Source organism: Mesocricetus auratus, unplaced genomic scaffold, assembly GCF_017639785.1.
Source record: "Mesocricetus auratus isolate SY011 unplaced genomic scaffold, BCM_Maur_2.0 Super-Scaffold_100003, whole genome shotgun sequence".
Classification (NCBI taxonomy): Eukaryota; Metazoa; Chordata; class Mammalia; order Rodentia; family Cricetidae; genus Mesocricetus; species Mesocricetus auratus.
Window position 1 is genome coordinate 92,747,004 of NW_024429188.1, and position 21,791 is coordinate 92,768,794.

The 21,791-nt window shown below is 33.7% G+C and overlaps 1 protein-coding gene across 5 annotated transcripts in view; it reads left to right on the forward strand.

Moving 5' to 3' along the window:
- Window positions 1-21,791, forward strand: part of Stag2 (stromal antigen 2) — a 127,007-nt gene that overhangs the window by 74,682 nt on the left and 30,534 nt on the right. For all 5 annotated transcript variants that reach the window (XM_013118246.3, XM_005076827.4, XM_013118247.3 and 2 more), the window contains exons 9-22: window positions 1,061-1,134; window positions 2,604-2,727; window positions 3,565-3,663; window positions 3,752-3,831; window positions 5,571-5,678; window positions 6,345-6,456; window positions 7,536-7,653; window positions 8,283-8,386; window positions 17,897-17,989; window positions 18,100-18,189; window positions 18,842-19,045; window positions 21,112-21,182; window positions 21,384-21,471; window positions 21,562-21,642. In XM_013118246.3, coding sequence (XP_012973700.1) covers window positions 1,061-1,134; window positions 2,604-2,727; window positions 3,565-3,663; window positions 3,752-3,831; window positions 5,571-5,678; window positions 6,345-6,456; window positions 7,536-7,653; window positions 8,283-8,386; window positions 17,897-17,989; window positions 18,100-18,189; window positions 18,842-19,045; window positions 21,112-21,182; window positions 21,384-21,471; window positions 21,562-21,642 — 1,446 coding nt within the window. The remainder of the gene's footprint in view (window positions 1-1,060; window positions 1,135-2,603; window positions 2,728-3,564; window positions 3,664-3,751; window positions 3,832-5,570; window positions 5,679-6,344; window positions 6,457-7,535; window positions 7,654-8,282; window positions 8,387-17,896; window positions 17,990-18,099; window positions 18,190-18,841; window positions 19,046-21,111; window positions 21,183-21,383; window positions 21,472-21,561; window positions 21,643-21,791) is intronic.

Consider the following 21,791-nt stretch of genomic DNA (forward strand, 5'->3'; position numbering starts at 1 on the left):
CTCCTGCCCTTTCTTTGTCATGTAAGAGCTGGTATGCTAGGCAAATATTCTGGTGATGATGTACATTTTTAGTCTATGGCTAAGATTTTAAACAAATTAAAAATTACAGTTTGAGTATATTAATGAATATAACATTAATAAGTATAAATACATACCCATTTTAGCATCATTGTTAAATACAAGATATTACTCATACAGAGAAGAAATACATTCTAGAAAAATAACATCAAATAACATAAAACTTAATTTTATATTATGACTGAACAATATTCCTTAGATTATAAATTTATATTTTCGTATTTTAGATTTAATTTTATATTATGATTGTAAAACAATATTCCTTACATTGCAAAATGATGTTGTGTTAATTCTCAAACTATAAAATTAAAAGGTATGTGAGTCAATTTGTACATTTTGAATAAATTAAGATGTGAGATGTTATTTATTATTTCAGGTTATTATTTCTTTCCTAAAAACAATATGGTAACAATACAATTTTATTTTACCTTTTTTAAATGTTTTGAGCAGGTGTAAGTTCATATGAGACTTTTTCATAAGAATGAAAAATTCTAGCCAGGCGTTGGTGGCGCACGCATCACTCGGTAGGCAGAGGCAGGAGGATCTCTGTTAGTTCGAGGTCAGCCTGGTGTACAGAGCGAGTTTAGGACAGCCTCCAAAACAATATAGAGAAAGCCTGTCTCAAAAAACCAAACAAAAAACAAAAAAAAAACAACACAAAAGAAAAATTATTGTTTTTTTATGTGACTACTCACACAGTGGAAATACATAAGCCTTTATTGTACAATGAAACTTCATAAGCATTAGAAAAATAATCTATTAGCCAAATTTTAGATGTTAAGTCATATACTTCAGGACTCAAGGGGTGTTATTACCTGTTATTTAACTTTTTTCTCTGTGGTCACTTTTGTCTAGTAGAATAAAGATATAGTCACCAAATACTGGTAAAATCTTTATTAATTGTTCCTTACAACAACCTTTAAGTGTTCTTTTGGTTGTTCTCCTTTGCAATTCAAAAGAAATGGTATGTTCTTCTTTATAGCTTCAGGAAAATCAAGATGAAATAGAAAATATGATGAATGCAATATTTAAAGGAGTGTTTGTACATAGATACCGGTAAGTCAAGACTGTTTGTGACTTAGTATAAGTTAAGAATATTGTAGTGAGATAAACATTGGAACCTGAGTTCTATCACTGATTAAGTCTGGGAAATTCATTTTACTGCTGTGACATTGATGCTTTCTATCTGAATAAATGGTAATGCTATGCCTGACTTGTCATAGTCCAGCAAATGGAAAGTATTCTATTATTTAATAAGCGCACAAAATACTTAATCGCTTTAGGATATATTGTGTTGCTAGATTACACATGCTAATTCTATTTAATTTCTCTGGGAATATTTGGATAGATTAAAGTATGATGCTTCGGGGCTGGAGAGATGGCTTAGTGGTTAAGAGCACTGAGTGCTCTTCCAGAGGACCCAGGTTCGATTCCCAGCAACCACATGACAGCCCACAGTTGTCTGTAACTCCTGTTCCAGGGGATCTGATGCCTTAATGTAGACATACCTGCAACCAAAGCACCAATGCATATAAAATAAAAAATAAATTATTTTAAAAAGCAAGATGCTTCATTTTGTTATTTTGAATTAGCATATGAGAAAGGTAATCTCAGCACAGTTTATTACATGTTCACAAATATTGGTACCATTTTTATTCTATCTCATTTCCTCAACTTGGTGCTTAGTGAATCCATGTAATGCTTGTTTTATAATATTCCCAAGTTAACTATTGCACTTTCCTTTTTTGTTTCTTTGGCCCTATTCTCTTAGTTTATTCCTTTATCATATTCATGTTTATTGATTATTCTAGTTTCTTAAAACATCGTGTGTTAATCCTTCGCTCTCAATGACTTGCAAGTATAAAAAATGAACTCAAAATGGTTTAGTAAAAGACAAGTAGTGTGACACATACTTGTGTTCCAAGTGTAGGAAGCAATAGGATCATTGGAAACCATCCTAGGCATCATCATGATACTTTATCTTTAAGAAAATCATGAACCTAATCCGTTAGTGTTATGCATATAAAGTAATTTTACTTGGAAGATTATGATCTTGCTATAAAATTTTCCTGTTATCTTCTGAAATCAAGCCTTTTCAAATGAATCGCCTAGGACTATCAGAAAACACAGATATTTACATTGTAATTCATAACAATAGCAAAATTATAGTTATGTAATAGTAATGAGATAATTTTGTATTTGGTGTTTATGAAAACATGAACTGAATCAAAAGGGTTGCGGCATTAAGAAGGTTGAGAATCACTTTCTAGAGTAAAGGGTGAAGGTAGGTATGAGACAGGTTCTATAAGCCACTAGGTGACGAAATACTTTTATTTAATTTTAAATATTTATGTTTATTGTTCTTGGCAAGTTAGACTTTAGGCATGTTAATATTTGAAGCCATGATTCCTCTCAATTCATTTTAATCCTTAACAGTGGTTAATGTGATGGGAAATTAATAGTAGATGAGAAATACATGATAGTATAGTAGCACTGATTATATATCATGTCCTTCATCCGTCTAGGGATGCAATAGCTGAAATCAGAGCTATATGCATTGAAGAGATTGGCATTTGGATGAAGATGTATAGTGATGCCTTCCTTAATGACAGCTATTTAAAATATGTTGGTTGGACTATGCATGATAAGGTAAGTCGTGACCCATTTATGTATACATAGCTCTGACTGTCTGCAGATCTCATTATAAATTTGATATCTGAACCACGTATGGTGGAATACACCTTAAATCCCAGCACTCTGGAGGCAGAGGCTGGAGGCTCTCTGAGTTTGAGACCTGCATGATCTACAAAGTGAGCTCCAGGACTATCAGAACTATAGAGAGATAGTTCCCTGGATTGTGGAGCAAGGACACTGGTAATCCTCAGTATTGACTTTATGATTGTGCTGAAATAATTAGGATCATGTAGGTGGTGATGGGGAGACATTTTGTAGAGCACTAAGAAGATCTCTTTGTTTTGTGAGTCTTAGGTATTTACAGCTTTTCTTTAGTTTTGTTTTACAGTACTGAGAGTGAAACCCAGGGCTTTGTAAAAGCTAAGCAAGTATTCTGCCACAGACTTATAGTTCAGTTTCTATTTAATTTTTTTCTTGTTTGGTAAACATGTATCTTAGTCAAAGTAGGCCTTATAATTTGATTTTTGACCTTTAATAATACATATTTTTTCCTTAAACTATCATTCTTAAGCCACATCATTAGCCTTGGAGAAGTTCTTTGAATGTAATTCATTCTTCTAAATATTACTTGATATAAAATATACTGCTTATTTTGCTCTGATAAATCTTTGAGAAATATCAACTGATCTATCGAAATAGTCTTGTCACTGCCTAATCTTTTGCACAGATTTCTAATTTTCATTATCAAATATTTCAGTTTGTTAATAAATGCTGCTTTAGAAAGTATATCCTTCAGTTTTAAACTTGAAAATTCATGGTTTTATATATATTGTCTCCTCTTATTTATTCTAGCAAGGTGAAGTTAGACTCAAATGTCTTACTGCTCTACAAGGGCTTTATTATAACAAAGAGCTTAATTCCAAACTGGAACTATTTACCAGTCGGTTCAAGGTTAGTATTCATTAAAGTATTTAAAATATTTGTAGGTTGAAATACTTTTCTTGTTTTCTTTTAAAAATACCTTTTTTGTTGTTCTTAGGATAGAATTGTGTCTATGACCCTTGACAAAGAATATGATGTTGCTGTACAAGCAATAAAGTTACTCACTCTTGTTTTACAGTAAGTATACATTTGTTGTCTATTATTAATGTACAGATATTTAGATAATGCATTAGTATCTATTTGGTTCACATACATTTAGGCCTAAATTTTAGTAGCTTCTGTCATAACATTTTAGGCTAAAATTTTATCCATCCATCCATCCATCCATCCATCCATCCTTCCATCCATCCATCCATCCATCCATGTAAAGGTAGAGATCTTATTATATTGCCCAGAGTGGTCTCAGACTATTGGGTTTAAATGTGTCTTCTGCTTTACACATCCGAACTACCTGTGTCTACAGGTATTAACAAGTCTAAATTCAACCACAGCTAGAACTTTACATGAAGAAATTAAGAGCCTGTGAAATTGTAACTGACCTAAGGAAGGATTCATGTCTCCCAATTCTCTTGGGAGTCTTCTATAATTTTTAAGTTGGTCCTGATGCTGTAGAAATAAAGCTAAACTTTTTAGTGCATGAAAAAATATATGTATACTTTGTTACATTTATTGTTGCATATTTGAACTATACTCACTAAATATATAATTCCTCATTCTTCTGCTGCCGTATTCTCTTAACAATTCTGCTATTTTCCACTCAAATGGATTTTCCAATCATTGACATTCATGGAAGCAAAGGTGTAATACTTGTCCTTTTATTATGCCAAACACAAACATGTATTAGGAATTGCTCCTCCTGTTTTTTGGGGGGGAACATGCTACTTCACAGCATGCATGTAGCATATTGAATTTTTCCATTCATTTGTTGGTGGAACCATGAACTGTTCACAATTTTGACTCTTGAGATTATGTATCTATGAACATAGTTGTTTAAGTATTTGTGCCCCAAAAAGAAATTGCTGAATGGTATAGAAATTCTCTGGGACTTTTGGAGTTGGTGTGGATGAGGTTACTGGGAATTTAACCTTGTACCTTTCATAATGTAAGCTATTTAATGTATTACCAGGCTACATTATAAGTCCATTGCTTAATTTTCTGTGGAAACACCATAGTATTTATACAGTGAATGTGATACTCTACATTCACACCAAGTTCAATTCCTCCACATTTTCTTCACCAGTGATTACCCTTTGCGTTCTGAAGTATTTACCATGTCCCATATCTTAGCAAGTACTTGCTTATTAGATTGGGATGCTTAGAAATCAGCGTGATTCCAGGCCAGCTAGCCTTGAATACGTAGTACAGCAGTAGACAGAAGAGACACTTTGTCTAAATATAGAAAACTGACTCCCTAAAGTTGTTTTCTGATGGCCACACATTGTGACACACAGGTTACGTCTGCGGGACATGGAGAGAAGAGAGGGAGAGTGTGTACTCTATTCTCTTAGCCATTTAAAATTTTCATTTCCTGTGTTCACTTTTATTTTGCTGTGTCTGCTTGCCCTCATTCTTTCCTCCCTCCCTCCTTCCCTACATCTGCTAATGTAACACAGGCTGATCTCGAAGTTCTTGTATAGCTGAGTATGTCCTTATCCTCCTGCCTGTACTTCTCAAGTGCTGGGATAACTAGAAAGAACCAACATGCCTACCCTATATTTATTCTTAATTGTGTAAAGTGACAGTTATGTTTTATCTTAATGACACACTCAGCATTTTTGTTGGGGTAAAGTTTTACAAATGATTATACTCAAATAAATTCTATTTATTATTAACATAAAATTGTGAAATTAAGTTCATAAAATCTTGATAGAGTCATGATATTACTAAAATCTTCATTATTGCTTCTTTCTTATTAGGAGTAGTGAAGAAGTTCTTACTGCAGAAGATTGTGAAAATGTCTATCATCTGGTTTATTCAGCTCACCGGCCAGTAGCAGTAGCAGCTGGGGAATTTCTCTACAAAAAGTAAATTTATATCCTTGTTACTCTCTTACTTTTATGGTGTTACATTTCAGATAAAGCTCTTTGGATATATGATTATAGACATTTAAAGAGAACATATTTAATCACATGAACTAGGGTAATATCTTTGTTAAGATTTTACTGAAAAGTTATTTGGGGTGTAGTAACTATTAGGATATTTACTTGGTATGAAGTAAGCACACCAGCTTTCTATTAATTTTTACCTAACATTAGTTCACCTTTTGTTGTTTCTGAAAAAACCCACACTATCCATTAGAAAAGGGTCATTGTGCTAAAATAATGTTCAAGGAAGAAAAGGAAATGGTATGTTCCATTTTAAAGAAAAATGTATCATAACTGTGCATAAGTATTTTAGGTCAGTCATTGTATTACTTCCATGAAAGGAAGAAGTTGTATAAATAATGTAAAGCTTCCAAATAGAATTTATAACTCAATATAACAAACTTGAGGAGTCAATGTACTTAGGATGACTATCAAAACTGAAATGAAATTTGTTATCAATTATTGGCTTGATACTGTAATGCTTACCTACTCAGTTTTATATTATTCTGTTGTTAGGTGCTTAAGTCTGTAATAAACAGTTAATTTTTGAATTTTTGTGAATAGCAAATATAGTTTCTATGTAAGTATTTTTTTCTTTGCCCATAGACTCTTCAGCCGTAGAGATCCAGAAGAAGATGGAATAATGAAAAGAAGGGGAAGACAAGGTCCAAATGCCAACCTTGTTAAGACTTTGGTATTTTTCTTCTTGGAAAGTGAGGTTGGTTTCTCTTGTTTATTTTATACTTTCAAGCTTTTGAAAGGTTTTAAAATGCTGTATATCTAAAATCTCATAGATAACCAAATACTGAATGCAGTTGAGATCTATCTGTTCCAATTTTAAAATGCTTTCTAATTTATCTTGGATAAGTTACTCAATCTTTTTAAGCCTTCCTGTCCTATTTTTAAAAAGTCAATAAATTTTTTCAATTAATGTTGATATAATTCCTGTAGAAGAGAAGCTTAGAGCAATCTAAGTTTTCAAATGTTCATGTTTATTACTGTTGTTTGAGGCAGGATCTCACTAGCCCAGACAGACCATGATCTTGTGTAAATCCATGTGCCTTAGCCTCAAGGAGGACTCCTCCCCACAGGGTTTCTCTGTAAGCCACAACACCCAGCTCCATTTCTTGTATTAATATTAATGTAGAAACAGATTTACATCAGTCTCCACTAAGTTAATATTCTGTCTGTTAAATCTTTTATGAGGTCTCAAAATTCAGCTTTACTTAGGTTTCATAGTTTGTTTGGTTTTGTCTTTTTATACCGTCAATCACATCTTCTTATCCCATGATCTGTCTTTGTATATTGTTAAATCCAGTTCGGTCCTTATTGAAGATATTTCCTTATTAAGATACTTGTCTTTAAAGTTGTAGAAATGAATAATGTTTACCAAAACTTTGGCTCCATGATTAAACTCAACCCTTACAAAAGGTGGAAAATGATATTCTTTTACTTTCAGAATGAAGAAACCAATATCCCTATAAACTAAATCAAGTAGCTAAATGTATTTTATTGCTGTAATTATTATTATTCTCACTCAGTTAAAATAAAAATCATAGAACTAAGAATTAAGCAAACTTAACTGATATAATATTACTTCCAAATAAACAATTAGTGCATATTTTATTTGTTAATATATTAAGAGGTAGTAATGATTAACAAGACTTACTTGATACAGCAAACTGTAGCAGTTCTCTGTTGTTTCATCATTTGATCTCATGATCTAGTTTGCTTTTTAAGAATTTTAACATGTTGTCATCTTTTGTCTAAGAGCATGATGTTGTTATTCAATTTTAGTTACATGAGCATGCAGCATACCTTGTTGACAGCATGTGGGACTGTGCTACCGAGCTACTGAAAGACTGGGAATGTATGAACAGTTTGTTGTTAGAAGAGCCACTTAGTGGAGAGGAAGGTAAGCATTAGGTTATTGTTTGTCCATACTATTTGGAAATAGACTTTCCTTATTATATTAGGTTTTGTTAATGTTATAATTTTGTATAATTCTCTTTGGAAGTAATGGGAATCAAACTCCAGGCCTTGTATGTGGTTGAACACATTCTCTGCCTCTTATTTATATACATGGATGTTGCGTGTTGTACAAAGATCTAATTGCTTTCAAAATTTAGTATTTTTAGCCAGGTGTGATAGCACATGGCCTGTAACATCAGTGCTTGGAAGGAAGAGGCAGGAGGATCATGAATCTGTTCTAGCCTGGACTACATAAATAAATTCTAGGCTTTCCTGGCTATATTGTGAAACCTTGTCTCAACATATTTATATTAAAAATTTAAAAATTCTGTGAGTGTCGGATGGGTTCATACTTTCTTTTGCCTATGTATATAAACTGAAATCACTCAGAATTCTGAAGCTTAGAATGGTAAGATTTAACTTGTTCTGATCTTTTCTGTGATGATAATAATGGGGATTTTCTTTAGTACATTAGGTCAGATCCTTTTCATAGGCAGAAGAAACTTACATAATAGTTATAAGAGGCATATATGGAAAAGAAATAGGTTAACTCTTTCTGATTTTCTTTTTTAGCTCTAACAGACAGACAAGAGAGTGCTTTGATTGAAATAATGCTTTGTACTATTAGACAAGCAGCTGAATGTCATCCTCCTGTGGGAAGAGGGACAGGAAAAAGGGTATGCCAATATGTTTTTGTTATTCTGATTTTCGTTTCTCTATTTTTGGTATCTTTTCTTTAAGTCCATTTGGACCATGGAGCAAAAATATTTGATGCTCAGTTTCACTTTTTAATTAATTTTGCATATGCACACACACATATGCAGAAACATACATGCATATATATACAAATATATATGTAAATTCTATAGTAGTAGCAATTTGAGAAATTTAATTTCCCATATGTTCTTTTCTTGACACATGTGATAGCAATAAATGACACTATCGTCAAGACCAAATGTAGTGTACTACATTTGTGTATTTTGATATGTTTTAAGATTCGTATTTTTATTATAATATGAAATTCGAAATAAAGGTTATTAATCATGAGGGTGAAGTAATTTCCAGGGATCAGATTGTAATCCTTTTAGAAGTTTACAAATACCTACGAATCCATAGAATTTCAAATGTTTTATTGTAAACTTCCAAAATGCATTTTTATATTATGATGTGCAAATATGTGTATCTTATATGTTTTAAAATTTCATGAAATAATACTGAGCCAGTATGTGAAGTCTGTTTATTTTGTTCTACTTCTGTTTTCATTTCTCATTTTTTAATTATGTAATCATCTTTTTGGCAGTGCCATGGAATGAACCCAGGGCATTGTGCATGCTAGGCAAGTGCTCTCCACTGAGCGACACCCCTAGCCCCCTGCATCTGTTTTTTTCTTCATTTTGTTTTGTCTTGTTTTTATGTTTTATTTCTGTTTTTCTAATTATTGGTAGCGAATTAGAATTCTGAACTGATTATCTATATCTCATGGCTTACAATCTGGAGTAAGTTAAAATAGTGTTGAATATTATTATTATATAAATTTCAAAAACCATGTTTCATGTTCCTAACTTTTTCTCTTTCTATTCAAAGGTAGATTTGAGTAATTGTGTTGAATTTTGAAAAATAAATTAATTGGTGTTTATTAGTTCATATTGATGTTTTATAAAGATAGTTTCATGCAAGTATATCAAATGCTTTGGTGTATCCCTTGAAATCTGTCTTGTTTGAATACGTCTTTCTTTGATGGCAAGGTGTTCTGAACATTTTTTACACGTTTATTCACTATTTATATGTACTTCCTGAATCAAGAACTATCTGTTCATCAAGTTAGCCATTGTTGGTCATACTTAAAAAGTCTTTCGAATTAGTTAGATATCAGTCTTCTGTTAAGTTTGTAGCTAATACCCATTCTCCAATTCTGCAGCTCATCACTTCATTCAGTTGTTTCATTTGCATTGAAGTTTTATATCGTCCCATTTGTCAGTTCTTGAATTTATTTCTCAAGCTGTTGGAGTCCTTTTCAGAACGTCTTTTCCATACATTGAACTGTGTTTTCTGTTTTCCTCTAGTAGAATCAGATGCTTAGATCTTAAATTAACATCTTTGATCCATTTTGAACTAAGTTTTGTATTTAGAGATACAGATATAACTTCACTCATATACAAGTGGATATCCACTTGCACATCATTTATTGAAGATGCTGTCTTTTCTCTATTGTAATTTCCAGACTTCTTTATCAAAACACAGGTGGTTATAGATGTGTTTTTGTGTTATAGGTGTATTTGTCTCTTGAGTCCTCAATTTCACACCATTGTCTGTTTTTGTTCTAATACTGTGCTGTCTTTGTTATCATGCCTCTTTGGTGTATCTTGAAATTAGATGTGTTGATAATTCCTGACATTGTTCTCCTTGCTCAGAATTGCTTTGGCTAGTAGATGTGCTTTCATATGAATTTTAAGTTTGTTTTCCTTAGTATCTGTGAAGAATGTCTTTGTAATTTAATTTCTAGATTACCTTTGCCTACAAATCCCTTTTCACAATTCTGGCTATTCATGAACATAGGAAGTCTTTCCATCTTGTGTCCTTTTCACAATTCTGGCTATTCATGAACATAGGAAGTCTTTCCATCTTGTGTCCTTTTCACAATTCTGGCTATTCATGAACATAGGAAGTCTTTCCATCTTGTGTCCTTTTCACAATTCTGGCTATTCATGAACATAGGAAGTCTTTCCATCTTGTGTCCTTTTCACAATTCTGGCTATTCATGAACATAGGAAGTCTTTCCATCTTGTGTCCTTTTCACAATTCTGGCTATTCATGAACATAGGAAGTCTTTCCATCTTGTGTCCTTTTCACAATTCTGGCTATTCATGAACATAGGAAGTCTTTCCATCTTGTGTCCTTTTCACAATTCTGGCTATTCATGAACATAGGAAGTCTTTCCATCTTGTGTCCTTTTCACAATTCTGGCTATTCATGAACATAGGAAGTCTTTCCATCTTGTGTCCTTTTCACAATTCTGGCTATCCATGAACATAGGAAGTCTTTCCATTTTGTGTCCTTTTTCAGTTCCCTTCATCCCTTCCTTTGTTGATACAGTCTCACTGTGCAGCCCCTGTCTGGTCTGGAACTTGCTTTTTTGTAGAGTGTGATGTTCTCTAATTTAAAGGAATCTACTTGTCTCTGACATTCCAAGGCTAGGATTAAACATGCCAATCTCAATCTCTTTTTGTAAACTATACAATTAAATTAAATTTGTTAGCATAGTAATTCATGTACATTGAGTAAAATAACACATAAATGTAAACATCAAAACTTGATAATGTCAAAAAAAAGCCAGTCATTTTCACATTGAATATTTTTCTTCTAGTGAGTTTCCTACAGGCTTTTTGGGCCCCTTTGTCCTACTTAACACATTTTGAATCTCACTTTTTTCATCATCACATCCTAGAATTGTACAAATATATTCACATATTTCATTTACTTTCATCTATTGGGCTTGATCCTTTAAGTATCTGTCATTGAATTGTGAATAGTTACATTCTGATTATTTAGACACAGGTAAATGTTAAAAATTATTCTTTTACATTTTCATGTACATATATGATAGACATCATCACTTATACTCATCCCAATTCCTTTTTTGCTGAAGTCTCTTTCAATAAACCTGTTTCATGTCTTTTTTTATTCATTTTTTGTTGGTCACTACTTATTAGGCTTTCCTATATGAATGTGAGTAGGGGAGTGTTTGTCTGAGCTGAGGCCACTTGACTAAGTGACTGGTTATATCACTAAGCTATATGGCTCCCTCCTCTCTGGCATCCTTTTTCTCTAGCATCTCTCCTTCTCTTCCAGCTTAGTCTTCTGTTTTGTCTTGGAGGGAATGATATAGATATCCTGTTTCAGGCTGAGAATTCAAGTTATTATCTTAGCACTTTTTGATTTCTTTCTTTCTAAAAAATTTCATTGTAGAGGTCTCTGACATAGTACACTAGGTTATTGCAAGGTAGTTTATTTTTTGAAATAAAAAATACTTCTCTCTCTCTTTCTTTCCCTCCCTTCCCCTCCATACCCCTCTCTTCCTTCATTTTATTTTTTGTTTGTTTGTTTTTTTGAGGCAGTGTCTCACTGTATAGTCCTGGCTGTCCAACAACTCATTCTGTAGACCAGGCTGTCCTGAGAGATCTGCCTGCCTCTGCCTTCTGAGTGTTGGGATTAAAGGCGTCCAGCACCAACACCTGGTGGTGATTGTTTTCTTGATTTTTTTCTCAGGCGTGTTTGTTATTGCTATGTAGGAAGTCTATTGAGTTTTATATGCTGGTCTTTTTATTCGGTTATATTCCTGAACGTATCAATTAATTCTAAGACTTTTTTGGTGAAGTCTAGGGTTTTTTACATACAGATCACATCATATGCAAATACAGATCATTGAGTAACTCCTCTATTTGTATCCCGTTTCTTTCTTTCCCCTTTTATTGCTGTAAGACTTCAAGCATTATATTGAATAAGAGCATCAGAAGTGGATACCCTTATTTTACTGGATATATTTTATGGCTTTCCCAGTGTAATACAGTGTTGACCGCCACTTCTCAAGTTTTATTTTCTTGTGTATGGGTTGGTGCATATGCCTTGATGATTGTTTGGAGCTCAGAGGACAACTTTGTGGAATTACCTACCTTTATATGGATTCCAGAGAATGAACTCCGTTTTTGTGGTTTTGTGTGACAAGCACCTTTACCTTCTGAACCTCTCTAGCCTTAACTGTAGGATTGTTGTATTTATTATGTTGCGGTGTGTTCCTTATAGTCCTAGTTTCTTCAGAGTTTTTTAATCATGAAGGTTGGACTTTGTCAATAGCCATTTCTTCATCTGTTTGTATGGTCATGTAATTTATGTCCTTGAGTCTGTTTATGTAATTGATTTTTACATTTATTTATTTGCACATGGCAAGTTATTCTGTTCATCTTTATATGTATGTTCATCAGTATGATTGACTTAATAGGTTTCCTTTTCTGTATGTAGTCTCTGAGTTTGATAGTAGAATAAAGTGGTTTAATAAAATGAGGTTAGTGTGTTCTTTTTTTCTATTTTGTGGGAATGAGCATTGAGCTCATTTTTATTTGTGAGACTTATTACAACTTTAGCATCATTGTTTCAGGTCTGTTTATCTCCTTTTTTATCTTCTCTTCGTTTAATTTTTGTAGTCATATATGTCTAGAAGCTTCTCAGTCTTTTACACCGCTTCAAACTTAATGGGATTCATTTTTAAATATTCCCCAATGAGTCTTTTAATTTCATCAGTATATGTAGTGATAATTTCATCAGTATATGTAGTGATGTCTCCCCTTTTTATATCTAGTTTTATTAACAGCATTTTTCTGTCTTTGTTTTGGTCAGTTTAGCAAAAGCCTTGTCAGCTTCCTTTTTAATGAATCAATTCTTTTGCTTCATTGACTCTTTGCATTGTTCTATTGTTTTTCATGTTTCCATTTCACTGAATTCTGCCTGTTCTTAAAAGATTTTTTTATGTGTGTATGTATAGGCTTATCTTGTTTATATGTGTCATGTGTCTTCTTAAGTGCCCACAGAGGCTAGAAGGTGTGAGATTCTTTAGAACTAGATTTACATGCAGTTGTGACCCACCTAATGTTCTGGGAACTGAACTTGGGTCCTCTGTAAGAGCAGTTATTGTTCTTACCTGCTGAGATTTATTCAGGCCCAGTCCTATTACTATTTCTTTCCATCTACTGATTTTTTGTTTGACTTGTTTATCTTTTTCTGTGTTCCCAGTTTTTTGAGATCTATGGGATTTGTTTTTTAAATATTTGTTGTGTAATATTACTTTAACTGTGTAATGGTTTGTTGTATTAGTTTAACTAGTTAAAAATGTGATACATTGTTTATGTTAGCTATGTACAGATATATTGCTGTTTAACCTTGCTTGCCTAAGGTACCCAATTGGTCTAATAGAAAGCTGAATTGCCGATTGGTAGACCTTAAATGGATAGGTAGGGCTGGCAAGCAGAGAGAATCTAGGAGTAAGAATCTAGAAGTGGGGGGAGATGGAAAGGGAGAGAGACGGAGATGTCCTGCTCCAGCCAGCCAACAATGAAGAAGAAGGAAAAGTAGGACATACAGAATGAATGAAAGGTAAAAATCCCCAAGGCAAAACGTAGATGAAGATAGTTGGGTTACTTTTAGTTTAAAAAGCTAACCAGAAACAAACCTAGACTAAGGCCAAGCATTCATAACTAATAGTAAGTCTCTCGTGTCATGATTTGGGGGCTGGTTGATGACCCAAAAGAAAGCCTGCTGTATTTGGAAGTTTCACTCCACTCTGCCAATTCCTGAATAACCACTCAGAGGCTTGTATTAATTACAAATATTTGGCCAATGGCTCAGAGTTTTACTAACTAGCTCTTATAACTTAAATTAACACATTTCTATTAACTTGTGCATCACCATATGGTCATGGCTCATCAGTGATGCTAGGACATCTTCTCTTTTGGTGTTGTCTCCCAGACCCTGCACTTCTTTCTCCCTGTATCTCTGCTAGGCTCTGTTTTGCCTGACCATTTCCAAATCAGCTTCTTTACTAACTAATGGTAATAAAACATACTTAACAGTATATAGAAGGACATCCCACAATAGCTATTACAAATGTTAGGCATTTGTGGTTATAAACTTCTCTCCTAGTATTTCTTTTATCTCTCTGGTTATGGTATGATGTGCTTTTATTCTCATTGGATTCTGTGAATTTAAAAATTTCCCTTCTTCCAAACAAAATGATTCTCATTTCTCTGGTGACTAATCATCTTTCAGTAGTTTATTTAGTATCCATGAATTTGTATTTATTTCTGTAGTTTCTCTGCTGTTAATTTCTAGTTTTAGTCCATTGTTAATTATAATGTTTCATAGACTGTTTCATGGACCACTAAGAAGGATGTATACTATACAGTTTTTGGAGTGACTATTCACCAGATACCTTGAGTCCATTTGATTTATACTGTCATTCATCTCTGATGAATCTTTGTTGAGTATAGATTGATTAATTCCCCTTTTCTTCCTTTCTTTTTTTTTTGAGTGACCTGTTTGTGATAGTGGGCTGTTGAGTTCTCCATTTTTACTGTGTTGATGTTGTTAGTCTTTTCCTCTGTACCCAGTTGGTAGATTGTTTCCTTAATATGAAATGACTTATGGTTATAACCCATGTCTGTTTCAAGTCTTATTTTTCAGATACTAATATGGCTAGCTAAGCATCTTTTTTCCCTAGTTCTTTGATTCATTATTTTTTTCTCTTTTCACCCTGAGTTATGTTTGTTTTCACCAGTTTTGTGGGTTGTAAAGCTGTGCTTTTTGGAAACAGCAAATAACTGGTCCTATTTTAATCAAGTCTGGTAGTCTGTATTTTTTTTTGGAGAATTGAGGGTTTTATTTAGAGGTAATTTAATCCTATAATCAATGTTGTTACAGTCTTTATCTCTTGCTTATTTAATGCATTCTATTCTTTGCTGTGATAGTGTGTTTATTTCTTTCTTAAATGCATAAGATTTCTTCAAATTATCTTTTGTAGTGCTCCTTAGAAGTCTTTATTTCTTTAGTTTGTGTTTATCATGGAATATTTTTCATTCTGTTTCAGTTATATAGGCTAGCACTGCTAGATATTGAAATTTGGTTGGCAGATGTTTCTTTCAGAGCTCCAAATACATTATTCCATGCTTTCCTGGCATTTACAGATTTTTGTTGTTAGTGCTGTTACCATATTGGCTTGCCTTTATATATGATTTAATGCTTCAAGCCTGCAGCTTTCAATGTTTTTTCTTGTTTTATATATTATGTTTTAATTATAATATATGGTAAGATTCTTTTATGTTCTTGTCTCCTTGGCATTCTAATGCCTCTTGTGTATGCTTTGATTTTATTAATTTACTACTCACTGAGCTTGTTTGTATATGTGTGCCCAAGATTCATAAATCCAATCTTTTAATGATGTCCCACATACCTTGCATGTTCTGTTTGTGCTTGTTTTTAGTTATTTTGTTGTCTGAATATTCTGATTCAGTTTCCTGGTCTTTCATTTGATCCATTTTATGTGTAGTGATGCTTTCCACTGAGTTTTCTACTTCAAGCAAGGTTTTCATTTCCTAAATTGCAATTTTATGTTTTCATTGTTTCTATCTTTATTGAATTCTTTTCTTATTCTCTCTTGTCTTTACTTAATTTATTTGCTTATTTTCTTTGATTTGTGTCCTCCTTGATTTTGCCGAACATTTTAATAATAACTTTAAGATCCTTTGTTTTTTTATCCAAGTCAATGTTTGGAAACCAATGCTGTAGGATTGGTGACTTCAGGGAGTCATGTTCACTGGATTTTTGTGTATACTGTGTTTTTACATTGGGCTTTATATATTTTGATTAGGTTGTTGGTGAGATCAACTTCGTTCTTTCAGTTTACATTTTAAGAAATGTTCTAGTAGAATTAGATAGATTGTAGCATTCAACCAGTGCTCAGCACACAGGGCATGACCTGAAGCATTACTCCAATAGAACACTTATGCAATAGCCACCCATTCTAATGACAGAAAGGCCTGGTGTAAACACAAATAGTTGATAGAAATTACTTTTTCAAATCCAGTTAATTGTGGAGATTAAAGGAACAATGATAGAATAGTGTGCAGTTGAGTATTAGTTACTGAGGAAAGGAATGTAAGAAAATAAGCTTTGTAAGACCAGGAATCAATTTGACAGAAACAAAAAAATTACTGGAGGTGGTGGGACAAGTAACTAGAAGCAGAGAGTTGTGAAATTATTAAGGTAATGGATTTGAAAGGTCATTAAAATTTTAAGAAAATTACAATTAAGTATACGGAAGAGTAAGATGTCTTATGCACTTAAGTCTGTCAGTGGGAGAGTAATCACCTTGTGTGTTTTGTTCAGCTGAAACCTGCTCAACCAGATTGATCTGTTTGGATGTGTCTCAGTGGTTTTCCAACATGTTGCCCATAGGAGTTGAACTTCTACCCTGGGGTCAACCTTCTCTGAGGAGAGTGTCACCTCAGAGTCTGCGCCTCCCATATACTTTCATATCTTGAGGTTGCATTAAGTTTCAGTTAAAATCAATTTGTAGGTTGTTTACCTGGTTCTCTGGTTCTGGTCTTGTTGTCTATTGGAATGAGGGGTGTCTTTAGATTTTGGAGGACACAGTTGCACAGTATTTTCTCCTCTTCTAGCCAAACAGCTTAACTGCAGAGATTTGGTACCTGCTCCTTCATTGTCCAGTTTAGTAGGCATTATTGCAGAAGAATGGCAATTGGTAATTTTTGCAACCTTTAGCAAGCAACTTGATTGTTTTTCATCTATAAATGTATGGGTTTTCTTCCCTCCCTGCTACTGATCTAGTGGTAGTTATGGGGGTGGATATCTCCATTCCCTACTATTCATGTTTAGCGTTCTCTCTGTCGTAGTCTGTAGTGTTCTTTATGAATGTAGTGTTCATTAATTTTGTATTTCATCTGGTCTCTCATAAGTCTGCAGTTCACAGATATTCTCCTTTGCCATTCTATACTTCTCACCTATTGTTTAAACGTCACAGGGTTAAAGAATTTTCCAGATTTTGAGGGGTTTTGGAGAGTGCTGCTTGCCTTTCTTCCATTTTTTTCTCTAATTGGATTTTTATCTTTATTCTTGCACTTGTTAATTTTTTTGTGATTGTTATTTATTTTATGTGGCTTTCCCCTAAATTTATTTACTTTCTCTTTCTTTTTTGGCCACAGTGCCTTGCTATGTAGCCCTGGTTAGCTGGCTTAGTATTCACTAACTAGCCTACAATAGCCCTGAACTCCCTATTGTTATCCTGCCTCAGCCTCCTGAATACTGTACATCATTGCACCCTTAATTACCACTAAGTTGTTTTATATTACTTTTAGAGCTGAAGCTTTATAGTAGACAATTTTTGACACTTGCTTGTTGGCACTTATTGATAGTTCCATGTTGGCACTTATTAATAGTTTTACCACTTGAGAGGCTCAAAAAATGAATTGAAGCCAATGTGGGCTATAATAATGCAAGATTATGTCTCAAAATTTTTGTATGCATCATTTAAATATTATCATTTTATTTCTTAATTAAAATTTGAGGATTTAACAGTGTTATTAAGCTCAATGATGTTTATGGAAATCTTTGTGTTACTTTAGGTGCTAACAGCAAAGGAGAAGAAGACACAGTTGGATGACAGAACAAAAATCACGGAACTTTTTGCTGTGGCCCTTCCACAGTTATTAGCAAAAGTAAGATTGTGTTGACAACTTAGTGTCACTCATAAATCACAGATTCTTTAAAATAGCACAGCATATTCTTAGCACTATTATGTTTTTAACATGATCTCCCCCCCCCAAAGTATTCTGTAGATGCAGAAAAGGTGACCAATTTGCTGCAGTTACCTCAGTACTTTGATTTGGAGATATATACCACTGGACGATTAGAAAAGGTAAGAGTTTTCTATGGTGTTTTAAAATCTTAGAGGAGAAAATGCTATATTTTATTCTACATTATCATAGAGCTTTCTTATATTCTAAATGTTTTGTAGTATTTAGAGTGAACCTGTATCTACGAGGGCCTTCTATATTTTAGACCAATTAGATCGAGAGAATGCTACAAGTGGGTACCTTTTTGCTTTATACCTGCAACTTTACTTTCATTCTCTTATAAATTGTGTGACTGTATTTCACTGGTCATTTATGGATATTAGTTATTAGACAGTAACAGTTGCTAGGCAAATTTATCTAGTATTCATGTAACACTTTGTGTGTTCTTACAACCATTGAAAGTTCTATATAATTTTTAACATTCCTGCCAAACCCTGTTGTATAGGTACTTTTATTTCCTTTAAAGTTGCAGAAATATGTGTGGGTCAGTCAGTGTATTTGTCTCCTAAAACTAGAAAAGTGTCTGAAAGTACATGTCTTCTGTACATTTAGTATGTTTGAAACCGCTCACGGTTATTGGTATCGTTTAGTCACCGTATGCCTACTATATATCCCTTAATAGGGCTTACATACAATGGGCATGCCTTCTACCACTAAAGTATATCCTTTGCCCTTTACCTTATTAGTTTTAATGAAATAAACTTTATTTTTCAGCATTTGGATGCCTTATTGCGCCAGATTCGAAATATTGTAGAGAAGCACACAGACACAGATGTTTTAGAAGCATGTTCTAAAACTTACCATGCATTATGTAATGAAGAGTTCACGATCTTCAACAGAGTAGATATTTCAAGAAGTCAGCTGATAGATGAATTGGCAGATAAATTTAACCGGCTTCTTGAAGATTTTCTGCAAGAGGTATATATTACAAGTATTTTGTTTGTTGGACCCTTCCCTTCCAGTAACTGAGTCTCTCAGCGTTAGTCCTGATGACAGTCTAGTGATGTGTTGGTGAGTCTTTTTAGTTCTATAAATCGTCAGGGTGCTATTACTCTTCCACTAAAGTATGAAAATGACAAAGATATGAAATTGAAAAGATGAAGACAAAAAACTAGTTGCCCGATTTTTGTTGAAAAGTAGCTACTAGAGCATAAATGATAGTTAGACTGACAAAGGGTAAGCCATTGGAGTCTTCACAGTTCCTTATTATGTCACTACTGTGGCCACTGTAGGTTTTGGGGTTACACTTTCAAAGAGGCTTATTGCATTTTTGCACTTGAATACACATATATTTTTCTTGTGATTTCCCCCCTAGAAATACATATGTGTGTATTTTAGTTCATTTGAATCCAGCCAAGTCATAATTGTCAAATTATTTCCTTTTGTTTGTTTTGTTTTTTGAGACATGGTTTATTTGTGTAGCCTTGACTATCCTGGAATTAGGTCTGTCAGCCAGGCTGGTTTTGAACTCACAAAGATCACCTGCCTCTGCCTCTCAAATGCTGGGATTAACGGAGTAAACCAATACCCTGCTTCCTTTATTTAGCCTTTTTTATTGAGACAGGATCTCACTTTGTAGAAGCTGGCCTCCAACTCATACAGATTTGCTTGCCTCTTCCTCTGGAGTGCTAAGATTAAAGGTATATGATACCATGCTCAGCAGACATTCCCCACATGATACTGTTCACAGCGGTGGTGGATGGAGTGGCAAACAATATATAATCCAGCACTCTGGAATCTGAGACAGAAGAGTTATTTTTAGTTTGAGTCTACTTCAAACTTCATAGTGAATATCAGGCCAGCCAGAACATCATTCAGAGACCCTTTGCATGCTACCATTTTTGTTAACAGCCCCTAAATCATTTATGTGTAATCTTCAGACTTCGTGTCTGAAATTATTTAACATTTTATGTGTGTAATATTATTCTAAATTTACAATTTATTAATTTGAGAATTAAGTAAATATGCTCATACAGTTACTACTTTTGTAAAGATTTTAATGGTTCTGCTCTTGACTGAGTAGACTATAGTTAAAACAATTTAGTTTTAGATCAACAATAGTTTTTAAACTAGGTTAAAATATAAAGTGGTATATTTGTGAGGGACCTGAATATCAGTACCATAGGTGATAGGGTTCATAGAAATTCTTCAAAATGTGAGCAATCAGGACTAGTATATTTCATAGGATTTCTCCCATTTATCTGTGGTTGGTTTGTTATTTTTCTCTTGAACACTGTTTTTTCATTTTCCTAGCTTTTGTCTTTAGGTGTTGTCTTGTCTATTGTCATCTAATATGGACTCCTTTATTGCTGGTGCATCTAGTACTGGGAAACAGGAAATTTTAAAGTAGTTTTTTGTCTGTATTGCATAATTCTCTCTTGTTCATTATGTGCCTCTGTTTACAGTCTTAGGTTGACTCAGCCATATTTTATTAAGCTTGGCAGATTTAGGTCTTGAATGATGAAGCTTGTTTGTGGATTTTATTGTGATCTTTTCCCCCTAAGGTTATACCACTATTTCAATAGCCTATGATTTGTTTCTTAGTAGTTTTTCCCTTAATCTGTGTGACTGAGAAACAGTTTTACTTTGTTATTTATCTTTGTGTATATGCATATGTGTGAGTGCAAGTGTTTGAACAGTGTCACTATATAGACCAGACTGGTCTTGAACTCAGTGATCTGCCTACTTCTGCTCCGAAGTGCTGGAAATAAAGGTACCACCATGCCCAGCTTATTTCATTCGGTTGGTCAATCTCCCTCCCCCCTTCTCTCTGTCCCCTCTCTCTTCTTTTCTTTTTGGTTTATTTAGACTGGGTTTCTCTGTGTAGCCCTTGACTGTTCTGGAAGTCTCTCTGTAGACCAGGCTGTCCTTGAACTCAGAGATCCACCTGCCTCTGCTTCTTGAGTGCTGGGATTAAAGGTATGTGTAAGTACCGCTGGGCTTATTATTTTGTTCCTTTTTAACATGTGATCAAATATTTATAGGGAGAAGAACCTGATGAAGATGACGCGTATCAGGTATTATCAACATTGAAGAGGATCACTGCTTTTCATAAGTAAGTTAAATATTTGAGTTTCTGATTTTTTTGAACCTATAAAAAACTTGTATAATTTATGGGTTATTATGTTTACAAATTCTTTGTTTTTTTCCCTTTTAAAAGAAATCACTTGGTAGGGGCATGTTATAATATTCTCACGCAGTTATGACCTGTCTTAGTTTGTAAACCTAGCTTAATTTGTTGTTTTGTTTTTAACAGTGCCCATGATCTTTCAAAATGGGATTTGTTTGCTTGTAATTACAAACTCTTGAAAACCGGAATTGAAAATGGAGATATGCCTGAACAGGTTTTTACTTATTTTATCTTCCATATTGAACTTTGATAAGTGAGTTTGTGAGATAAATTTTATCTCTGACCTTTTATTTCTCTATTATAGATTGTCATTCATGCTCTGCAGTGTACTCACTATGTCATCCTCTGGCAGCTTGCGAAGATAACTGAAAGCAGTTCTACAAAGGTATGCGTTAGTTCTGCAGTGTTCCAATACAATAGTCACTGTTTGCAGCAAATTTATACTTTTAGCAATAACAAATTAATTCAGTGAAGTCATGTTTATATGTAGTCATCTTTCTACTTTGTATATTCAATGCAAGAACATTAATTTAT